The sequence below is a fragment of the Lepidothrix coronata genome, unplaced genomic scaffold (assembly GCF_001604755.1).
Source record: "Lepidothrix coronata isolate B3197 unplaced genomic scaffold, Lepidothrix_coronata-1.0 Scaffold52, whole genome shotgun sequence".
Classification (NCBI taxonomy): Eukaryota; Metazoa; Chordata; class Aves; order Passeriformes; family Pipridae; genus Lepidothrix; species Lepidothrix coronata.
Genome location: NW_016690232.1, coordinates 1,633,682 through 1,655,472, shown reverse-complemented (window position 1 = coordinate 1,655,472; position 21,791 = coordinate 1,633,682). Strand labels below are relative to the sequence as shown.

Below are 21,791 nucleotides of genomic sequence, written 5' to 3'. Positions count from 1 at the left end.
AGCCCCTCTGCGGGGGATAGCCCGGGGCCGGCACCGTCCGCTCACACCCCGGGGGCGGCTGCTGGCCGGAGGCAGCCGGGGGGGCTCTCGGCCGGTGCCTTCGGGGCCGCTAAAAACCCATAAGTCGCGTCGCTTAATTGCAACTTGTTTATCTTTTTTTTTTTTTTTCCCGGGCAAGGGCAGTCGGGAACACGCGCGTGCTGACTTTGGACTTTGCGGGTGGGGGACAGGACAGCGGGGGTTCTTTTCGCCCACCAGGACCGGGCACCTGCTGCGCTGGGCCCGCAGCCGGCCGGGCCGAGCCGAGCCGTACCGGGCCGCACCGCGCCATCGGGAGCCCGTCCGTGCCGGGCCGGGCCGGCGCTTGTCGGGCGGCCCCGCCCCAGCTCCCCCCGGGCGGCGGCGGCGGCGGGGCCGGTGGGCGGGGGCCGGGCGGAGCGGGGCGCACGGCGCGGCACATCACAGCACGGCTCGGCACCGCGCGGCTCGGCTCGGCTCCGCTCTCCCGACATGGCATCCAAGTGCCCCAAGTGCGACAAGACCGTGTACTTCGGTGAGCGCATCTCCGGGGCCCGGCCCCTCATCCCCTTCCCCGCGCCCAGACGCATCGCCGGGACCTCAGCCCGGTTCCCCTGCCCAGAGCCGGCGCTCATCCCTGCCTTCCCCTTTCTCGAGTCCCGGTGCATCCCCGCCTCCTCTTCTCTTTTTCCCCCTGGGATGTGTCCCCATACCCGCCCTCCCCATGGCCGGCGCATCTCCCGGTTCCCTCTCCGGACGCACCCGGAGACCTGCCCAGCAGCAGCTGCTTCTCCCTCGGAGCCCCCCGGCAGCGGCCGCGAACCCTCTGCTCTGCCCCTCCGCCCCCCCGGACCCTCATCCCCGGGCTGTGCCTGGGGGTGCTGCTGGCTGGCCCTGGGACAGGGGACCCCGGGCACCCTCCCGTGCTCCCTGGTTCGGACACGTGCCCGCAGTCTGAAGTGCTGAGAATGGGGTGGTTCATGTCCCCAGGTACCTGCTGGCTTGGGTCAGGGGAGCCCAGCCCACCCGACACGGCCGGGGTGCTGGGCAGGGGGAGCCCATGATCCAAGGGTCTCTTAGGGAGGAGAAGCCGGCGGTAGCAGGTGCAAACAAAACCTTCTCCCAGACAGTTTCTTTGATTCCCTGCAAGCCTGCCCCCAGGTGTGCCATTCACCCCTCCCTGTCTGGCCTCGCAGCCAGCCCTCAGCGGCTTGTTCCCATCTGGCGAGATAATTAAGGGTTTTGGGGTTTGTACGGGACTTGTTCAAAGGCAGCGCCTGGGCTCAGAGGTCCATCTTGACACGCCCGTGGCTGGGTTAGGGCAGCAGCGAGTCCCTGGAGGTCTCCGAGGGCCCTGCTTGGGGTTGAGGCTGGTCAGGATCTCTGGGAACCGGGGCTGGGATGTGTCCTGTCGGGCACCCCGGGCTGAGCGCCGCCGCCCGGCTTGCAGAAAGCCGGGAGTGGGTGGGTGGAGGTGGGAGCAGGGGCTGGCCCTTTGTGCCTCCCTGACGCTCCCCATGGAGCTGCCCCAGCCTGCTTCCCCCTGAGCGGCGGTGCCCGGCCAGGAGCTTCCCAGGGAGTGACCTGACCCCTCTGGGTGAGCACCCTCGAGGTGGGCACCCATGGGACTGTACTGCAGGCTCAGGATGGATCCAGCACTCCAGCCCAAGTTGCCTCCTGGGACCTGCTGGCCACGGAGTCCAGCTGGCCTGGCACTGCCTCCCTGCCCCCCTCCCTGCCCATCTCCCCGCTGTGCTCCGGGGTCCAGCCCCTGTTGCCTCAGTGCGTTTGTTTGGTGAAGAAATGCCAAAAGATCCTGATGGTGCCTGAGCATTGGAGGCACTGGTGCTTTCATTCCTTTCCGGCCATCTCCAAGTAAACACAGGGAAATAGGAATTTGCTGTCTTCCTCCTTTAAATAAACCTATTTGTGTGGGGGTGGGAAGGGCTCGGCCCCTTGGATGTCTTTCTTTGTGTGAATCTTTTCCCTTTTAAGCAGAAAATAGTGCCCGCCCAGCCAGCTGGGCACTGACCCGGGGTCAGAGTTGCTCCTCTCTCTCCAGGGATGAGCCTGCCCTTCGTGGGGGGTTGGGGCTGGGCTCTGGGACCCCCCCCCACCTTGCCTGCGGAGGTCGGGCTGTGCCAGGAGGTGAAGCAGCAGCCCCCAGCAGTGCCTGTGCTCTTTCTCTCTCCCTGTGCTGGGGGCCTTGTGGGTCTCCTGAGGGGGTGGAACAGGGCTGTACCCCATGTTCCCAGCTGCGTGCCAGCTCTCTCTCCCCAGAAGGGTTTCTGTAGGTGCTGTAGGTTTCTGTAGGTCTCTGTTGCTTTGGGGCTCCCTGTTCCTGCCCTGCAAGGGGTGGACACCTTGCCCTACAGGCAGGGAGGAGGCAGGTGCCTGGCAGCAGAGGAGTGGCAGCCCCTACCCCACACCTTCCCCCAGGAACTGTCACCCCTGCTGCCCCTAAGAGAGACTGGGGCGAGTGAGTTGAAACGGGAGCAAGCCAAAAACTTCTCTGTGCTTGGAGCTGAGATAGGCTGGAGCATGTCCCTGTTGATGCCTTGAGCTTTTCCTTGAGGAACCGCCCAGGCTCTGGCAGAACAAACCTAGGTCCGTTTATTCAATGCATAAAAGCTAGATGCAAACTCTGAGCCGTCTTTCCGGGACGCGGCCCCTGGGCTTTCCTCCTGATGGACCGCGTGGTTTGGTGGGAAGGTGATGGCAGCTCTGTGTCCAGGGTTTGATATCACTTGTGAATTCCTCGGCTCGCCCGAAGCTTAACGGGGAGGTGATTCATAAAGCCCCGCTTGTTCGGGAGTCTCCTTGCCTGTGCTGAATGAACGCTGGCAGCTCGTAACTTCTCGAATGCCTGGGATTGCAGCCGTGGGTCATGTGTGAGAAATGCCACCGTGTCCTATTCTCAGCCCCGTGCAGTGCCAGAGAGGCTGCCCAACGCCAGCAGTCGTGGGTACCTATGGAAAACTCATTTCCAGCATGCCTGTTGCTTCATGCTCCCTGGAAAAATCCAGCGGGCTCCTCCCTGTGCAGTCAGGAGGATGTGGGCGTTTCCTGAGCTACAGAATGAGCTTTTTTTCTTTAAAAAGCACAGGGAAATATAAAAATAGTTTTCTGGCTTTTTTTCCTTTTTTTCCTTTTTTTTTTTTTTAAAGCAAGCTGAGGTCTGTGACATTGTTTCCAGGAACGGCCAGGGCTAACTTTCCCGCTTTGGGGAGGTTGGCGGGATGAAGTGAATGTTTAACTGGAGGAGCAGCACTGCTGGCGGCTGCAGGATCAGCTCCCATCGCGCTGGCAGGTGGCAACAGCCTGGGATTGGGTTTAGGTTATCACTTCTGGCAGGAAGCTCCGGAGGGACTGGAGTCTCCTGCAGCCACATTTCCCTGGCTCCCTTTTGCATTGCTAGCCTTAAATGAGTTTTGCAGGGTCACCGGGAGCCCTGGCCAAGCCTTTCCGCCTCCTGTCCTTTCTTCCCAGGGAACTGCGGGGGATTGCAGCAGCAGGGGGTTTCCTATTTTCCCATCCCAAGCACAAGGCAGGGAAAAGCCCTTGGGATGTGGCAAGCACACGTGCAGCGGGGTCCAGCAGTGGGCGGCTTTTGGGGAGCTTGCTGCACGTGCTGGGGAGTGTGAGGGCTGGTGGGAGGCTGGCTGCACTATTTGTTTGGAAAGGGGCATCCTAAAAGCAAATGGGAGTCACTCAGTGCCCTCCAGGCTTGTCCCAGCTGTGTCTGCAGCCATAGATTGGGTTGCTGGTGGAGTGCCAGACAGGGTCTAAGGACATGGACACATCCAGCTGGGAAGCAAGGAGGGTCCAAGCCCAGCATGCTTCAAGGGGCCTGCAGCAGATGCCTGACCCTGTGGTCACGCTTGGAGTGCGGCAGGACACGGGGTGCCATGAGGTGTAGGGTGCTCTCCCTGCAGAGCACTGCATTGGCAGGTCAGCCCAGCGAAATTCAAGCTGCAGAAGCTGCTCTGCAATTAATAAGTAACCGCTGTCCTTGGCTCCAGGCACTGGCTGTTGGGAGACGGTGGGGCAGGAGAGGCAGGAGGGCTTGATTTCCTTTACAGCTGTCCCTAACAAAGGAAGTGGCTCTTCAAGTGCAGCCGGTGTAGCCATTGGCATGGCCCTGGCTCACCAGCACGGAGCTGGCTGGGCTCCTTGGAGAACCCTCTGCTCCCATGTCTCGGGGTGGCTGCTCTCGGAACAAATGTGGACCTTGCAAAGTGGTAACTAAGGATGCTCCAGTTCTCTGCTCCCTGCGCAGGGCCCTGCTGGGGGGAGGGATGCCTCTGTGGGAAGCTGAAGAACAGGCTGATTAGCGTGAGCTTTTCCCTCAGGAAAATAGCACGAGCTGTAGAAAATGATCTGTGAGAGGGTGGAATGGGATGGTGTGAGTTCTGGATCCCCTCACTCATGTGTGCTGTGCTTTGCTGGAGCTGCTGGGGCTCCTGCACAGTGTGGTGCTGGCATTGCCAGCTGTTGGGAGCAGTGCTGCTCCCAGTGCCATGGGTGCTGGAGGCTTGGGGCTAGCAGGCTGTTCTCTGCAAGCCTGGCTAGTCCTGAGTGACCACCGTTTGTTGTCTGGATTATGAAGTCCTGCACCCATATCTCAACTCCTAGACAGGCAGAGATCTTTGTGTTCCTATCCTCCTTCCCTGTCCCTGGCAGGAGCACAGGGATGGGGAGAGGCGAGGTGATGGGACTGGAAAGGAAAGGCAAGGAAAGGCGGAGCAGGAACGCCTAAGCAAGAAGTAATGGAAAATCTGTCACTGCAATGTTGCAATCGAGTGCAGAGCCTGGAGTGTGTGCCATGGTGCCATTTTTGGCTATGGTGTGATGGTGGTGCCCATTGCTCCTGCCAAAGGTCCTGAAGCAACCAGGGAGGTGATGGTAGGGGATAGATCCTTGCATGTGGATAGAGAACTTTCCCACCAGCTTGATGTGCACTTGCTGGTGGGGAGCACCAGTGCTTTCTGAGCATCCTCTCCCCCTGCTGTCTCTGTTGCCCACAGCCCAGGGCCAAGCCTTGTTTGGAGTTGGGGGGAGACCAGCAGGGTGGGGAGGTGAGTAGTCATGGGGCTGGAGTGGCACTTTGACAGGCTTAGCTGCTCCAGCATGTCCCAGAATCCTACTCTTGCCAAATGGGCCAGGAAGCTGTTTCATCCCCCTGGCACTGCTTTCCAGAGATGGCATCTCACTGTGCAGAGGGAACACAGTGCTCTGGACCAGCAGCTACCCAGGGAGTGGTTTGCTTGTGTGCCTGTGTGTGCCCCCCTCTCACTGGTCACTCTGCCCCCCTGGCCGTGTGGTGGGCAAGGGAAGCACCGCTGGCTGTCAGGCTCCTGCTGCTGGCTGGGGTCCTGCTTGCTGTGCCTCCCATGTGGGGCCACTGTGCAGCTGGAAAGCAGCTGATTTTTTAGGCTCAGCCCTGGCTGAACCCAATGCCTGGCTGGAAACACTGCTGGTCCTCTCCCAGCACAAACACATACACAGTTGAGCTGCCTGACCTCAAATGCATTCCATGCAGATGCTGCTTGATGAAGCCCTGTGGAAAATGGAGAGGGACTTGCTGGAGGCTGCCCTGGTCCTGTGAACCAGAGCAGGAGGTTGGAGGCTCACAGCCAGAAAAGTGCCTGCAGTAGGTGAGGTTCTGTCAGAGGAGAGGCAGGAAGCAGTGGGGTGGACAGGAGCCATGCTGTGCATTAGGGCTGCACCTGGAAATCAAACAACTCTCCCTTGCACCCGAGTGACTCAGCTACATGGGGGCTTGGGTCCTGGGGAAGATCTTGTCTCTCCAGTTGGCTGGAAGCGGGAGCCTCTGCCTGGGATATTCCTTGTTCCCCCCTGGGCTGTGCTCTGTGGTGAGGCTGTACTGAGCTGGCTTTGTTGTGCACTTGGAGGGAGCCCAGCAAGTGAGTGGCTGGGGCTGGAGGGCTGCCTTGCCTTGCCTTGCCTTGCCTTGCCTTGCTGCAGGGAAGCTAAATATATATGTCTTGGCCACAAAATCACGGTGCGGTGTAACCGTCAGCACCAGCTGTGGGATGGGGGAGAGGAGCTGCCTGGCCATGCCTGAGGAGGGCAGGGGTGAGGACAGGGTGAGGGACATGGGAAAGCAGTGCAGACCCTTGGCAGGGCAGCATGGCTGGGATATGGCCCGGCATGGCAGGAAATCCTTAAGCTGTCCCTCTGCGTTTTTCCTCTCCCGGCCACTTTGCGAGGAACAGGGGAGGGGATGCGGCTGCCGGCTGCCCTGGTTCTCGGCTTTGTTTTCATTTACCCGGCTCCTTTCCCTGCACTTTTCTCTTTTATTCATTCCTTTGTGTTCCCAAGCAACTTGCTCGTGTTCCCAAGCAACTGCTTTGAAGCGCATCTGCTGTCGGTCTGAGAGCATCCCTCTCCTCCAGGGATGCCCGTCGCTGGATCCCTGTGAGGATTTGGCATCCTTATTGTGAGACTGGGCTTTGTCAGCCCTTCCCTCTGCCCTTCCAGGGCTGTGGTGGGATGGATGGGGCACAGCCCAGCCCTTTGCAGAGATGCAGCTGCAGCTATGGTTGCTTTTGCTGAATAAGCCTCTGGCTGGGAGCAGTGCTGACATCAGGCTGTGGAAATACCTGTGCAAGGGCCTGGAGCTGGCTCGGCAGGGCCGGCGGCGCAGAAACTGGAAGGAGGGATGCTCCCTTCCCATCCCGAGAAGATGCGCTCACCTCTGGCCAGCGCCAGCTGCCTTGTCTGGGCAAGGCAGATAATTACGGGATGAGCCGCGTTGTCTCTGGGGTGGGGCTGGCGCGGAGCTGTGGGAACAGTCTGCCTTGACAGTCCCCTCGGCTGCTTTCTCGCTCCTGGCCTCTGATTTTACCCATCTCTGGTGCTGTCCCTTGTCAGTGTGGGCTACACCCCCCGCGGAGCAAATCCTCCTCACAGCTACATCCTGCAGCCGGGCACGTACCCGGCCCTGCCTCCACCTCTCCGCGGGGCATTTCTCTTGGGAAAAGGTTTATTACGGATGGGCACCCAGTGCCCACCCACGGCGAGGTGGGTAACCCAGGGCTGGCAAACCCCGAGTCACACACGTGTGGCAGAGGCGAAATTCCTGCAGCCAAGTACCCTTAACTCTGCCCTTCCGGAGGGTGCTGCACAGCTGATTAAAATTCAGCTGGCTTGAGTGCAGCATCTCGCCATGGGCTGAGTGTGCAAGTGCGGGATCCAGCAAGCAGAGCAGGATGAGCGTGCACTCTGTGTGTTGCTGGGAGGACGGGGGCATGGCATTCAGTGGCAGAGTCTGGGTGTGGTGCGACATCTGCACCGGAGCCCGCAGAGCTGGAAGCAGCCCGGGCACTGCTTATCCTCAGGCTGCTTTTGCAGTGCCGATGGTGGGGTGCGGAGCGGGGCTCCCCCCAGCAGCAGGAGGATGTGGCCAGAGACTTTTCCTCTGGAGCTGATGCAATGGTGGAGCAGATGTGGCCGGGTGACAGGAAATCTGGGCGCTGGTTCTTTCCCTCCGCAGTGATTTATGGGATGCCGTGGCCGCGGGCGGAACGCCGCTGCCCTGGAAATGGGCTGGGGTGGCTCCAAGCTGCTTCCTCTGCTCGACTCGAACAATGCCTCCTGGAAAGCCATCCCGGCTGTGCCGGTCCCGCACGCGTCCCCCGGGAGTCCTTGTTTGCAGCCTTGTTTGTTGACCATCCTCTGCGTGGCGTTTCCATCCGGAGGCAAGGGGCAGCCCCCGTGGTTCCCGGGCTGTCCTTGTGCCCCGGGAGCAGGATGGGGCACTGAGCCACCTCCTCCCTCCTGCCCCATCTCCAGCCAGGGACTGTGGTTGCCAGTGGCATCCCTCTTACCCTGCGCGGCCCGGGGATGCCTTGGCTGGGGGTGCATCCGTTAGGGGGGAGCAGGGATTTACAGCTGCTAAACATTATGGAGGGGGGACGTTGGAGGAGCACCTCCTATCGCGGGAGCAGGAAGGAGCTGGTGTGGGCCGTGACCGGCTGTAATTGCAATGACCTCTGGAAAACATCCGACCGAAGCTTCCTCCTTGCTTTGTACCCAGGGCCATGAAGGCGCTGGGTCGCGGTGGCGGGGGGAGCTGGGGGTGACGCAGCCGCAGCGCAGCCTGGCCTGGCTGTGCATCCACTTTGACAAAGCCGAGTGGTTCTTTGGCCCCGAGCCCCTGGCTCAGCTTTCAGCCCATCACGCTCTGTTTCCCTCCCCGGTCACCCTGGGGAGGGACCTGATCCTGCCAGGGAGGGCTGGGAGGATGCAGGGCTCCTGCAATGGCCCCACGGCAGCAGCACGCTGGGACCTCTGTGTCCCCCTTGCTTTTGGGGAGTACTTGTAGCCTGGGGGTGGTCCTCTGTTCCCAAAGACAGATAAGGGCTACAGAGGAAAGGAAGGGCCCCTTCCTCATGTGCTGCCTGCTGTGAGGGGCTGGGAGATATGAGCCCTCCTGAGTCCCTGGGCTTGGGGCCAGCAGGAATTTGCCCTGGCAGCTTTTGGCAGGCAGGCACAGACCCTGGCTGTTGTGGGGCATCCCTTCACCCTGCTCTGTGCTCCCACCTGGGTTTGATCCAACAGCCTGGACCCATCTGTGGCATCTGGAGGGTGGGTCTGGAGCTTCTTCCAGCTGATACCAGTCCCCCAAGTCCATCTTCGACGTGTTTGCTTGGGGATACTCTCAGGGGTCTCCCTTGCACCCTGGTGCAATGACTCTGGCTCTGCCCCCTAGTGCTGCCCTCCCCTGCTACTGGCCACCCTGCTGTGTGCTGGAATTGAATTTTTGGGTGGTGATGGCATTGTTTCAGCTTATCTTGGCCCTGTGGCGTGCCCTGGACACAGCTGTTTGCCTTGGGAGGAGGGTGGCTCTGGAAGCCAGGACCTGCCCTCGAGGAGCTCTTGACCCCCATCTTGACCTGATGCAAACAGGTGACATTTGCTGAGGTCCTTAGAGGGGAAACCCGACATCCCAGAGGAGGTCTTCTTGTAGAGTGGGGCTGGCTCTGATTGCGCTTTTATTTGCTTGTTAAGTATTTTATTTGGCCCTCCTGATTTAGTTTTACGGTGGCTTTAACGGGCTCACACTGTTTTCCAGCTGTCTCTGCACATGTGCGGGGGGGGGGGAGGGCAAACAGGAATTGGTGGTGGGCACAAGGCAGCCCTCGACCCCCCAGGAGCTGAGAGGGAGAAGGGATGGTGCGAGGCTGGGGATGCAAGGAGCACTGGCAGCCTGTGCTGCCTCCCAGGGTGCGTCTGAAGACGTACAGCTTGGGGCCAGCCAGAGGGATTGTGTTCCTTATAACCAGTTTCAAAGCATTCTCAAAGCCCTCCCTGAATTTGCCCACTGATACTTTGAAACTGTGTTCAGTGCCAGCAGAGAGTTGCTCCGCAGGTTCCTGGCCATGCATGGATGGTGTCTACGCACCCATCTGCACGTTGTGCCTATTCCCGGTTGGGAAGTGAGGGGGAACACCCACATGCCCAAGGGACAGGTGTTTTCCAGGGCCAAACGTCCATCCTGGGTGACAGTGGAAGCTGTCTATCATCTTGTCCTCCTGGGAACAGCTTGGGCTGAGGGCTGGAGCTGTGGCTGAGGCTCCCTGGGCAGCCTGAGCAGCTGGAGGTGTGTGGGAGGCATGACTAAAACGGGCGGGGTGGGCATGGAAACGCTAAATATTTGAATGGGAGCAGAGTCATTCTGGGTAACGTGGCGGGTAAAAATAGACACAGGGAGTAGGAAGGAAAACGCTACCGTTGCTGGACTGGTTCATGGGAAAGGGTGTCTGTGGTATGACAGCTGGGTGGGTGTCCTGGCTTCAGCAGGGATAGAGTTAATTTTATTATTAGTAGCTGGTGCAGTGCTTAGAGGGGGTCAGAGGCTGGGGGGGCTGTGTCCATGTCCCTCACGGCTGCAGGGACCCTGGTCCCTGCAGTGTGGCTGATGTGTGCAGTGTGCTGGTGATCAGCCCCTGTCAAGCACAGCACCCCTCACTTGCAGCCCCCTGAGGTGCCTGGAGCCTGAGTTCCCCAGGGGCTTTAGCAGGTGCTGGATGGCAGCTTACCCCTCGCTTCGTGTTCCCTGCAGCCGAGAAGGTGTCCTCCCTGGGAAAGGACTGGCACAAGTTCTGCCTGAAGTGTGAGCGCTGCAACAAGACCCTGACCCCGGGCGGGCACGCTGAGGTAAGAGCTGCTGGGGCAGACGGGGTGGCATGCTGTTGCTGGCATGCAGGGGGAGCCTGGTAGGCTCTCCAGCACCCCAGCGATGGAGACTCCCAGGAATAGGGCTGGGGCGGGTATTTGATGCCATGTGGGTGAGCTGTCCGTGTGGCATGCAAGCCCAGGGCTGCATGCTGTGGCTTCAAACGCTGCTGCTGCAAAACATGGTGCTCCAGAGCTCTTGTGCACAGCCCTGGAGAAGCCACAGAGTGGTACTGGCACCACATGTAGTGTCCCAGCTGTGCCACTTGGGTGTGGGCTCCCAGCAGCTGTGGCAGGGCTGGGCATACCTTGTAAGCACTGGAAACGGCTCTGTGGACTGGACAGGCTTGTTTGAGCATTGAAGGCGTGTGGGTGCTGAGAGCCTGAGCTGACCTGTGGTTAAAAACACCAAGCACGGGGATGCCTGGGTTGTCATGGTGATGCAAGCTTGGCAGTTGTGCTCTCTGTGCCCTGGGGCTTGTGCTGGAGTGTGCTGCCACTGCCACTGCCCGGCACTTGGGAGCGTGAGGGTGCCATGCTGGCGGTGGCAGGTGCTCAGGCTTGGGAGCAACTGTGTTTTTCCTGTGTGACACCCCAGCATGACACCCAGTGCCCTGAGTTTGCGCAGCACCTGTCATGCCGCAGTGTCACCAGCTCTTTAGCATGGTTTTAGCAGGCAGCACAGCTGGGGAGCAGGTGGTGGTAGCAACAGCTAGTGGGGGAAGTGAGGCCTGTCTTGCCAGGGAGAATGGGGCTGCATGGGTGGATCTGTGCTTCAGGCCGGGTTAAGCCCAGAATTGCTGCTTCTCCATATAAGGTTGGATTCTGCTCCCATGGGGAATGGCAGCCAAGCCCCCACCGACTGTGCTGACAGCAGATTTGGCCTTTCCCTGCTTTTTCTCCCTCCTTTTGGAGGCTAGGTTGGAAAGGTGTCACAGGGAGACCAGCTAAATGTTTACCCTCTCCTCTGGCATGGTAACGCTGCAACTATACTGATATTTATGCCTTGCAATATTTTATAGCTGCCTTTGGCCAGCCCACAGCCTGCTCACTCCCCCAGCCTTACCTCCAGCCATCCCAACCCTCGCCTTTGGCACAGCACTGCACAGGGAGGCGAGGGAAGGGACAGCACCTCTGCTCACCTACCACCCTGCCCATTTTGGGCAAGGAGTCCTTGCCTTGCAGCAGAGGGGATGGAGGGCAGGAGCACAGGGCAGAAGCAGGGCTGAGATGCTGAGTGGAGCCGAGCAGGCAGTGGTGGGGTGTGTTCCTGCCTGAGAACAGGCTTCTAGTGGGTTTTCTAGACAGAGCAGTGTGTATGGCAGCTCTGCTGGCCCCCTGCTTCAGTCACAAACACTCTCTCTTTTCTCTTGGACTCTGTTCCAGCTGGCCCATGAGAAATGGCTGTGGGGAGCTCCGGGGCTTATCGCCTGCCTCATGCCTTCCTGTGATAATCGCCCCAGACGATAGTGGGGCCGATAGCAGCTGGGCTGGGACCAGTGCCCATGCAGGGCCTCTGATCTCAGGCCAAGGCGAGGGGGAGGCGAAGCTCAGTTCTCTCATGGTGCTTTGTGCCCCCAGTAATGGCCTGACTGTGCACAGGATGCTGAGAGGGCGAAGTGATGCCTTGTTGGGTCCCAGTGGGACACCGCTGGGTCGGGGCTTAAAAATGCCTCTTGGCTGAGCTGCTGCAAGGTGCTGGTGCTTCAGCCCCATGGCATGGCACACACAGAGCAGCCTGAGTGTTTATACTGCTGGAATCTCTGAGTGGTCAGGTGAGGCTTTCACTTCAGACCTGCAGCTGGGTGTGTTTTGGGGTGTTGGCAGAGCCATGGTGGTCTCTCAACACCAGTGGGGGATGAAAGCAATCCTGTGGGAACTGTGGTCACTGCTCAGCATCCTAACACTAACCCTCTCTCCCCAGCACGATGGGAAGCCTTTCTGCCATAAGCCCTGTTACGCTACGCTCTTTGGCCCCAAAGGTACGTCCATGCCCCCCCAAACCTGTGCAGCTGTGCTCAGGGCTGCAGGAGGGGCCAGGTCCCCTCAATCCCCACTGGCAGCCCCAAAAACATCCCAGGAGCCAGGCTAGCATGGGCTGAGCATCAAGCCAGCAAATTGCAGTCCCAACCCTGCTGTTCCCTTGTGCAGAGGGAGAGGAGAGCTGCTGGAGAGGAAGGGAGGGAGGGAGGGAGGAAGGAAGGAAAGAAAGGAGGGAGGGAGGGAGGAAGGAAAGAAAGGAGGGAGGGATCCATCCCGACAGCTGCCTTTTTTTTTTATGTAGAAAACAAATTCCCATTCAGACAGAAGGTGGAGTCACTCTCCTATCCCAGATGTGGCTGGAGAAAGCCTGGGTCAGGAGAAAGCAAGGCGGGGCTGAGATGCAGCAGTGACTGAGCTGGCCCTCGGCTCAGTGAGCCTGAGGGAGGAGGGACAGGGGGCTGGGGGGAGGATGGCGATCCCGAGTGCTCCCAGGTCATCGCAGTCTCTTTCTGCCCCTGTGCAGGGGTGAACATTGGCGGCGCCGGGTCGTACATCTATGACAAGCCGCAGATTGAGGGGCAGACTGCGCCGGGACCCATCGAGCACCCGGTGAAGGTGGAGGAGAGGAAGGTGAATGCTGCACCTCCCAAGGGACCCAGCAAAGGTGAGGGACAGGACAGGACAGACAGCCTGGCCCTTCGCCATATGGGCAGTCAGTCCAAAGCCACCTCATTTGGCAATGGTGTGGGGTGCAGTGTTTGTGTGGGGGGACCTTCCACACCTCTGTGTCCTGGCTGAGATGTCCCACCACTTCCCATGCCCATGACCTCTTTTTTTCCAGCTTCCAGTGTCACCACCTTCACCGGGGAGCCCAACATGTGCCCTCGCTGTGGCAAGAGAGTCTACTTTGGTAAGGTGGTGAGCAGGCAATGGGTGATGCCTCGGAGTGGCATGGCCCATGGTGCTGGGGCTCTGTGCAGGACCCTTGGGGCATGCAGAGTGGCTGGAATTGGGGCTTAGGGTTGGGACTGCAGAGGGATGTGCCTGAGGAGCCTTCAGGAGTGGGTCCTCTTGAATGTACTCCTGGGTGCAGGGCTTTATCTGCATCGTATCCTCTGCTGTGACCTCCCACCAAGCTGTCCTTGGCCACCATCTGTCACCTGCGAGGCAGCAGAGGGGTAGGAGATATGTGAGAGACTGGGTTGCACAGGGGTCTCTTGAGATTTTGAATGTGGAGGTGACATCCCCACGGGGAATGCTCCCCCTGAACGCGCTGCAAGGAGCTGGTGTGACCCTCCCTCCTTGTCCCACTCCAGCTGAGAAGGTGACTTCACTGGGGAAGGACTGGCACCGTCCCTGCCTACGCTGCGAGCGCTGCAGCAAGACACTGACCCCGGGGGGCCATGCTGAGGTAAGGGTGTCCCAGCCCCCGGATCCCTGGGCAGCACACACGGGGATGCCAGTGGGGTATGGCTGAGCTGAGCTGTGCCCAGCTGTCCCAGTTGGCAGCCCCTGCCTTTGCAGGAGGGCAGGGCTGTGAGGAGCAGCTCTTCAGCTCCTGGGGGAGTGCTGGGGGTGCTGGGCTGTCTGCAGGGACGAGCAGAGCAGGAGAGATGCCCAGTCAGGAGGACGTGTCCTGGGGACTGGATTTTCCCTGGCCCTGGGTGACATGCTTCTCTCTCTGCCCCACACAGCACGACGGACAGCCGTACTGCCACAAGCCCTGCTACGGAATCCTCTTTGGGCCAAAGGGTGAGTGCCTGGGGGCATGTGGGATGGGGAGCCAGTCCAGAGGCACTTGCCCTGCCTGGGCTGCCACTCTCGATGCTCGTGTCACCACCCAGAGGAGACATCCATTCGGGTCCTTACCTTCTTGCATCTTCCCTTGTGCAGGTGTCAACACTGGAGCTGTGGGAAGCTACATCTACGACAAAGACCCCGAGGCAAAGAACCAGCCCTAGATGGCATCCCCCCTCCTGCCTGCCTGCACGCTCTGTGCCCCCATACTAACCTCCTGCTCACAGCCAGAGCAGACCCTCACCAGGCTGGCCATGGAGCTGTGCCCTCTCTGCTGTCTCCACAGCCCCGCCCCTGGGTTATATGTCATAGTCTTTAATATAAGCTTCAGTGTTTAAAGGCAAAGATAGAAGGTATTTCTGGTGGTTCCCAATGCGCTCTGCCCTCCCCAGCCCTCCCACCAGTCCTCCCAAGCATGGGAGGCAGCAGGGCAGGTGTGGGGATGTCACTGTGTGCAGGGGACAGCAGGTGGCACCCAAGGGACTCAGGATGGGGGGAAGGTGGTGTCAGGAGGTGCTCCATGCAGTCTTGCAGCGCTCAGGAATGGGGGCTGGGGATCAGAGCGCCCAGCCCTGTTCCTCACCAGTTGCTGGGGTTGTGTGCCATCTGCAGCTCTGCCCTTCTGGCCATCCTGGGCTCCATGCCCTGGCTTCCACTCTCCCCAGGGTCCACAGCTGACCCTGTCCGCTGTTGTGTCTGGCACCTCCCTACATCCCCATCCTTGAATCCCTGTAGGTGCACCCAGGAAAGTGCCCAACCTGCTCTGCTGGCTGGTTTAGGTTGGTGCCCTCCGCAGCCTGACCCCCTTGGAGGCAGAGCCTGTGCTGGGGAGCACCTGGCAGCTGCAGCCCTGGTGGAGTGGGCTCTCCCCACCTTTGGAGGACAGAGCGTATTGGGTTGGAGGCTTGGCAGTGGGATGCCTGCCTGCTTCCTGGAGCCGGAGGTTTCTTGTTTATTTATAACCAGTTGTAAATGTGCCCCTTGCTTTGGAGAATGACACGTGCCCCCACTCACCCGTCCACCCCTGTGCACACCCCCCTGCTGCTGCCCAGGAGGCTGGGGAGGGGCTGGTGTGGGGGACCCGCAGGGGCAGTGAGCCCTGGGTGCCAACACCCTGCTCTCTCCAAGCTCCCTGTGCTGCTGCAGGGCTGACTTTTGTTATTTGCTGACAATAAAGGTTTTGAGAGATGCGTTGTGCAGCTCAGCTGTGGGTGGAGGTGGGGGAAGCTGTGCACGCCATAGAGCATCCCCCTGGTCCTAGGACAGTGTGGAACCCTGCCACTATGATCCTATCCCAGGTGGCTCCTCCTGGGGCCAGACCAAGCAGCCTTAGCGCCAGCTGAGCCTTATCTGCCCAGGCCAGAGCTCCTCTAAGTGCAGTGCAAGCCATGGCTGCTCCTTGGGCTGTGAGCATGATGGGCTTGTAGGAGGCTGTGCTGCCCTGGCAGCTGGGGTGGGATGGGATGGGATGAGATCTCTGGCTTTGGAGGGTGGAAGACTACTGGGAGAAAAGTTACGGAGCAGGTGACACTGTTCTCCCTAGGTTGGGCTTGCTCAGCAGGCGCAGTACCTGAGCAGGGCTGCCAGTGGGAAAGCTCAGCCTGGCAGCAGCAGGGCAGGAATACAGGGTGGGCCACTCCCCATCCCCAACTCCTGGGAGCCGCCAGGTCCCCAGCCAGATACCAGCATGGCTGCCAGGTCTGGTTTTAGACATCTAGCTATTCCCCCTAGGAGCTTGGTGTCTGGAGAGCAAGGCACAGAGACTGGGGCTGCCAAGGCAAACACCAGCTCTGGGAATCGCTGCTCTGGCTCCTCCCTTCCATCACATTCTTGCAAGAGCCCGGTTATGCTGCCTGCTGGCTGTGCTCCCCCCAGGGACCTAGGCATCCCTCTGGCCCCCTTTCTGGGGAAAACGGGGACCTGGTGGTCTCTGCAATATCTTGCATCCTTGGAGTAGCCCCAGCCCTGGAGCTGCTCCACTGCCATGAAGGAGAAGGGGAAGGAGACTGTGGTTGCCAGCCACTGTCCCTGGCCTTGCTTCTCACCTGGGCACAGCTGGGAAATGCAGTGGGCACTGCAGAACTGGGACAGCAGGGAGCCTGTGGCCGCAGCCACATTCCTGGGCTTGGGCAGAGCAGTGGGGGTGAGAGCCACCAGTGTTCCCCTCCCGGCAGCAATCCCAGCAGCATGAAGCCTTTTCCCAGGCACAGAGGGCTCAGCAGTGCAGTTCCTGGGCCAGGGAATGGGCTCTGTGTGTTCATGTTTTGGTGGTGTTTCCATAGAGACTTGACCCCTCTGATACTTTAGGGACAAGGCTGCTGTGTAAATCAGAGCCGTGTCGCTCGGCTGGCTCCTCCCCTGACCTGCAGCACAGACCTGGGCCCTCACAGCCCAAATTTGCCAGGTTTGCCCTGTGTACCAGCAGCAGTGCTGAGATGGGGGGGTTCCCATCACTCATCCGGGATCCAAACCAGCTGCCAGCAAAACCCTTGGCATGAATCCATCTCTCCTTACAACTCTTTATTTCCCATCATTAATTAACAAGCTTAATATGGCAGCCTCTTTTCTAGCCTGTGGCAATCCCCTGCAGCAAGGAGTTTCCCTGATGGACTGCAAAGGCTGATTTTCCTCCCCAGCACCCATCTGGCTCCATGCTGTGCACCCAGCTGGGTCCAGCAGCCCTAACAGCATCGCCACTGTGGGCACTGGCCCTGGCCCATTGATGGGGGGGCCAAGCAGCAGAGCCCCTCTCCAGTGCCTCCAGTCGCCATCAAACACAGGATTTTATTTATTTATTTATTTATTGCTTACATTTTCTTTTCCCCAGGAGAGTTTTACTGTAGGAATGCAATGAAATTAAAAATAGACAAAATTCAGCTCTGCTGCACGAGGGGGTGCCAGGAAGCCTGCATCTGTCACAGCATCCTGCTACCCCAAAGGGGACAAGCTGGCTGCTCAGGCTCCAGGTGGGAAATGTTCCCCCCTTCTGAGGTGGAGGGGTGGGGCTGGGCACCCCTTGTGACAGAAAGTAGTCCCCAGGTTAAAACTGTTAAAACCAGGAACCTGGAGGCTGTAGCAGGGCTTTGGGATCCCATGTGGGATTATCTGTGTGTGTGCCGAGGGGTTGGGGCAGTGCCTGTGCTACCAGGTCAATGTGGGGGCCAGGGCACAGAGTGGCACTTTGCTCAAGCAGAGAAGGCAGCTCTGGCCTCTAATCCTTGGTGCATTTTTGTATTTATTTTTGGGAGGCCTATGTGAGCTGAAAATGCTCCTTTACTTGAGGCTTGGAAAACATCCTTCCCCTCAGGGATGTCAAATACTTTATTTTTTTTTCAGCTTGGACTCGCTAGTGGGACAAAAAAGTTACAGGCTCTGATGATTACAGACATGCTCTCCAGGGTACAGAGCAAAATAGAGAATAAAGTGGATGCAGCTTTGCTTGGAAATCCCCCAAGCCCTGTGAACTTCTCCTGGGCAATTTTACTTGCTGGCTCCCAGGTTTCTTGGGAGCCAGTGGAGCTCAGCAGGGAGCTGGCCTTGGAGCTACTCACAGGGCAGGGATACCACCAGCTGGTGAAGGGTGTCAGCCCGGACTGTGGGTGCCAGCCTGGGTGATGGGTGCCAGTCCAGGTACCCCATAGCTGCTGGAAGAGCAGGATTGTCACCTAGTAGTGCTTCTCAACAGAAGGCTGAGGGTGCCCATGCCACCAAAAATGGGGCTGCACTGCTTGTGCTGTCCCTAGTAACCCAGAAAAGGGGTGGTGAGTGTAAAAGGCTGGTCCCAGAGAGGCACAGCAGGTTGCACACATGGAAAACACCAGGAAAGAACTTGGTGGGGGCAGGAATGATGAAGGCAGCCCTGTGCTACAGCATCTGAGCCAGTCCATGCAGGGACCCTTCTCCATGCAGGGATGGGAGATGCAACCACCATGGTGTGGAGGGGTCCCGAAATACAGGGAGATGGCAGGACAGCGTGGCTCTGATGTGCTGTGGGCCAGAGCAGCACAGCTGGACAGCGAACCAAGACAGATTTAAAACATTTGCTGGGAAGTCAATAAACAGGAGCCAAAAGGGATGAAGTGCTGGAAGATGTGATTTAAGATGGGATATTAAAAGCGACCGAGTAAGCACAGCTTGTTTCCACAAGGGCCGAGAACCAGCTCAGATACTCCCTGAAGTCAATGGTGTGGCTCTCCTTGGCTTGGATGAGCTTTGGCTTGGTCCCAGCAGGAGGTTGAATTATTGGGTGTAAATACTGGAGAGGGTGTAGGAGAGCAGGCAGGGATGAAGGAGAAGGAAAGGCACAAAACCAAGCAGAGGAGGATTTGGGTTCTAAACCCCCCTGCCAGTGCAGTGCACTGGGCTGTCACACAGGGTGAGCTGCTGGTGCAGGCTCTGGCTGTGGCACAGGCAAGGACGGTGCTGCCTGCCCAGCTTGTTACTGCCTGGGGGCATCCATGAGGAAACCCCTCCACGATGTAGGCTGATCTCTGCATCACCTGTGTGGGGTGAGTAGTTGGGGACCATCCTGGGGGCCTTAAGGCCCTGGGAGGCTTGCTGGGGGAGGAATACCTGTGCTGGTGGGATGGTATGCAGGCTGCTAATGGGTGTGCAAGCCTGCGGCTCCTGCTCTCCCTCTCCTCTTTCTTGCTCTGTCCTGGCCTTCTGTGTTGCCTGGGTGTGTCAGAGCACAGTAGCCATATCCTTCTCCCCTTCCTGCTCCACTGCCATGGTGTGACCACGCTGAGCAGTGTTGCTGACAGAGAGAGCAAACACCTCTGCACCCCTTTGCCTCACCTCCTGTGAATTTTTAACCAGGAATAAAAGGTGTGGCATCAACAGCCTGGACCCAGCCCAGGACAAATGGCACTGCTGGGTGAGTGGCCCAGGGCAGGGAGTGCTGGGGAGGTGATCCCTGGCATAGGTCCCCCGTGAGCAGTCCCTGAGCGGTGCTCACGCTCCCTGCCCATCCCCAGCATCCATGTGCATCTTCCAGGCAAGCAGACGCAATGCTTTGCAGGCACTGGGCAGCTTTCCAAAGCAGCAGGCGTTGCTTCCTTGACAATCCCGGCTCCGTTTGATAGCCACAATAGAAACAGCTAGGCTGTGCCAGGAAAATGCACCAAATCCTCCCTCAGCAGGATTTAGCCAGGAGGTTTCCTTGGGCTGCCGCTAATGGAAAGCTTGCAGAAAAGAGCAGATGGTAGTGGAGACTTTGGCCAGACTGTACTGAGGGAGACTGGGGGAGCGGTGCCTGGATGAAATTGGAGATTTTCCATGGAGCTGTGTCTTGGAGGGGTTGGAAAGGCGGATAAGGTCTGCCACACCCTTTTGTCCTACTGATGGAAATCCCAGACATGTCCCAGTTGCAGCCCACCATGGGCAGCCCTGTTCTTTCCATCCCCACCAAGCCCAGGAGCTGGCCCACGGCTCCGTGTTTGTTATTGCTCATGCAGTGTAATATTAACCGCGTGACGATAATTCACGCCTTGGCTCTGAGGGTGAGAGCTGACCTGACAAGGGCCTGTGTGGGCAGCCAGCTGCCTGAATATGCCTGGGAGCGTTTTTACAATTTCAGTTGGAAGCAGCCATGTGACTGCCCATGCCCATGGCAGGATGGACTCTGCACTGCGTCCCCGAGGGCAGATCAAGTTTTGGTGTGGCAGTGAGTGTATTTTTCAGGCTCAAACCATTTGGGGGATCTACAGCAGCAGTTGGCAGTGTGCTACTGGGTGTGCCAGAAACCCCCAGAACACCTCTTTCTAAGACCCTTCCCCAAGTCCCCCACTCCAAGAAGGCCTTTCCTGCTGCCGTACTGTTCCCAATTACTCCCAGCCGTTGGCCGCCTGTCAGCTTTATGAAGATGTATCCCAGAGGTTTTCCTTAAGGTATAATTTGCCCTGACAGCCGCTTTCATGCTGTTGTTTTCCTGGCTGTCTGGTAATGGGATTAGCCGCGTGCATATCCGGAGGTGATGGAAGGCAAGTGTTGGGGGGGTGCACGCCAGCCCCCGTTGAAGGGTACACAGAGTACACCGTGCTGCTCCACAGTTCTGCAGCACCGGCATCTCGTGGACCTTCTGATGGGATCACGCGCCTGGCAGCTCTCCCCAGCTTCTGCGGGGCTTGTTTTAAGCCACCCTATAATTTTCTTGTCAAATTAGAGTCCCATGCTGGGCTGTGTAGTGCATATTTTACAACAAATAGTTCTTCGCTGAGAGGGCCTTTGACTTGCACAAGTGTTGGTTGAAATACAGCCAGGGAGGAAGATTTCACAGACTCACAGTTGTGCAAGTGCTGGGAAAGTGCTGGACTGGCGTGCCACTGGCCCCCGGGTCATGCCTTCACTGGTGCATCATCTCCCCACTGTGCAAGTGTGCTGGGGAGCTGGGAGAACTGTGGGAGCCCCTGCCCCACTCCCACAAGGCGGGGCACAAGGGGAGCCGGGAGCTGCTGCCCGGGGAGATGGGCTGGTCTGCTACATGGAAATAGCTGTTTTTTCTTGCTGTGTTAGCAAAACAAACCCAAATTGGCTTATGTCACCGCCCTGCCTGCTAAAATGCCTGTGGCTTTTCCAGTTGTTACTCCAGTAGTCACCAGGGGCCAGGATGCTTGAGGGAGATGTTTGGGCAGGCAGTGTGTGCCCACAGCTCCAGCACACCTGGGAGTTCTCAATTTGCAACTCTGCCCCAGGAGCTCAAGAAAGTCTTGTGGGCTGCGAGGACTTTGCACAAAATATGACACAGTTGGAGCTGGGGAGCTGGTGCTGGCTCTTGCCAAGGGACCAGGAAGGGATAACTCTTGGCCATGACAGTGCCACCCAAACAAACAAATGGGACAGCCCAGGTTTTTACGAAGGCTGATGCCATGCCATCAAGGAGCGCTGGCGCCTGATGCTCCAGGATAGAGCCTCACCCACAGATTCCTATCAGAGGGCATAGACAGCTGAGGCATGCTCAGTCTAATGGTTAAATTAGCTGGAACAAGGTCTCCAGATAAGATAAAGCTGAGGTTTGCTGAAGAGGCTGCTCTCCATTGGCGCTGACTGGGTTGTTTCCTTGACAGGCTATGAACCTTGATTTGAAATGATGCTTTGGGTGGGACCTGGGCTGCTGAAAACGTCACTCTTGCCCATCTCCTGCTGCTCCCTGGAGCTGTCTCTGCCCAGCATCAGAGCTGCCCACTTGCCTGTGTGCTTGGGCAGGGCACCATGGACAGCATTCCAATGCAGAGGGATGAGCTTGCTGCTGCCCACTGCCATTCCAAGAAGTCTCACACACAATTGCAGCTCGGTTTTGGGTCCTGGGGGAACCCTGGATGGCAGAAGAAGCAGTGACACCAATTATCAGCCTGCTGTATTGTTTCCAGCCAGCTTCCTCCAGGGCAGGCCGGCAGGGCCTCAATTTATTGCCCTGCACAGAGTGCTGATGGGTTTTGCACATCAGCATTTGTAGTGTTTATGGACTCTCTCCCTGTAAAATGAGCAAGAGGCTGTATCCCGTGGGCTCCCGAGGTGCTGCTGTGCTCCAGGAATGCCTGTAGCTCTTCCTCCTTTCCTGCTGGGGCTCTCTGCCAGAGGGCTTTGCTGTGCTGCCCTGCTCCTTTGCATGCCTGCTGATCAGGGAGACAAGAGCAGTGTCACAGCCATGAGCAGAGGGTAGGCACAGCTCCCATGGGGTGTAGGAACCGGGGGTGTGTCCCAAAGCAGCCTTCACTCACTGAGATTCATGTAAGTTTGCAGGGCACACCAACACCACGCTTTGGTTCATCCCTTGGTGAAGTGGTATTGAC

At 58.6% G+C, this 21,791-nt stretch overlaps 1 protein-coding gene across 1 annotated transcript; it reads left to right on the top strand.

Moving 5' to 3' along the window:
- Nucleotides 1-362: 362 nt before the first annotated feature.
- On the top strand, nt 363-15,189 carry CRIP2 (cysteine rich protein 2). Its single transcript, XM_017815767.1, has 8 exons — nt 363-553; nt 10,109-10,203; nt 12,146-12,203; nt 12,728-12,868; nt 13,046-13,114; nt 13,521-13,615; nt 13,899-13,956; nt 14,098-15,189. The coding sequence occupies exons 1-8, from the start codon at nt 511-513 to the stop codon at nt 14,163-14,165; spliced, it is 627 nt and encodes a 208-aa protein (XP_017671256.1). The 5' UTR covers nt 363-510; the 3' UTR covers nt 14,166-15,189.
- Nucleotides 15,190-21,791: the final 6,602 nt, after the last annotated feature.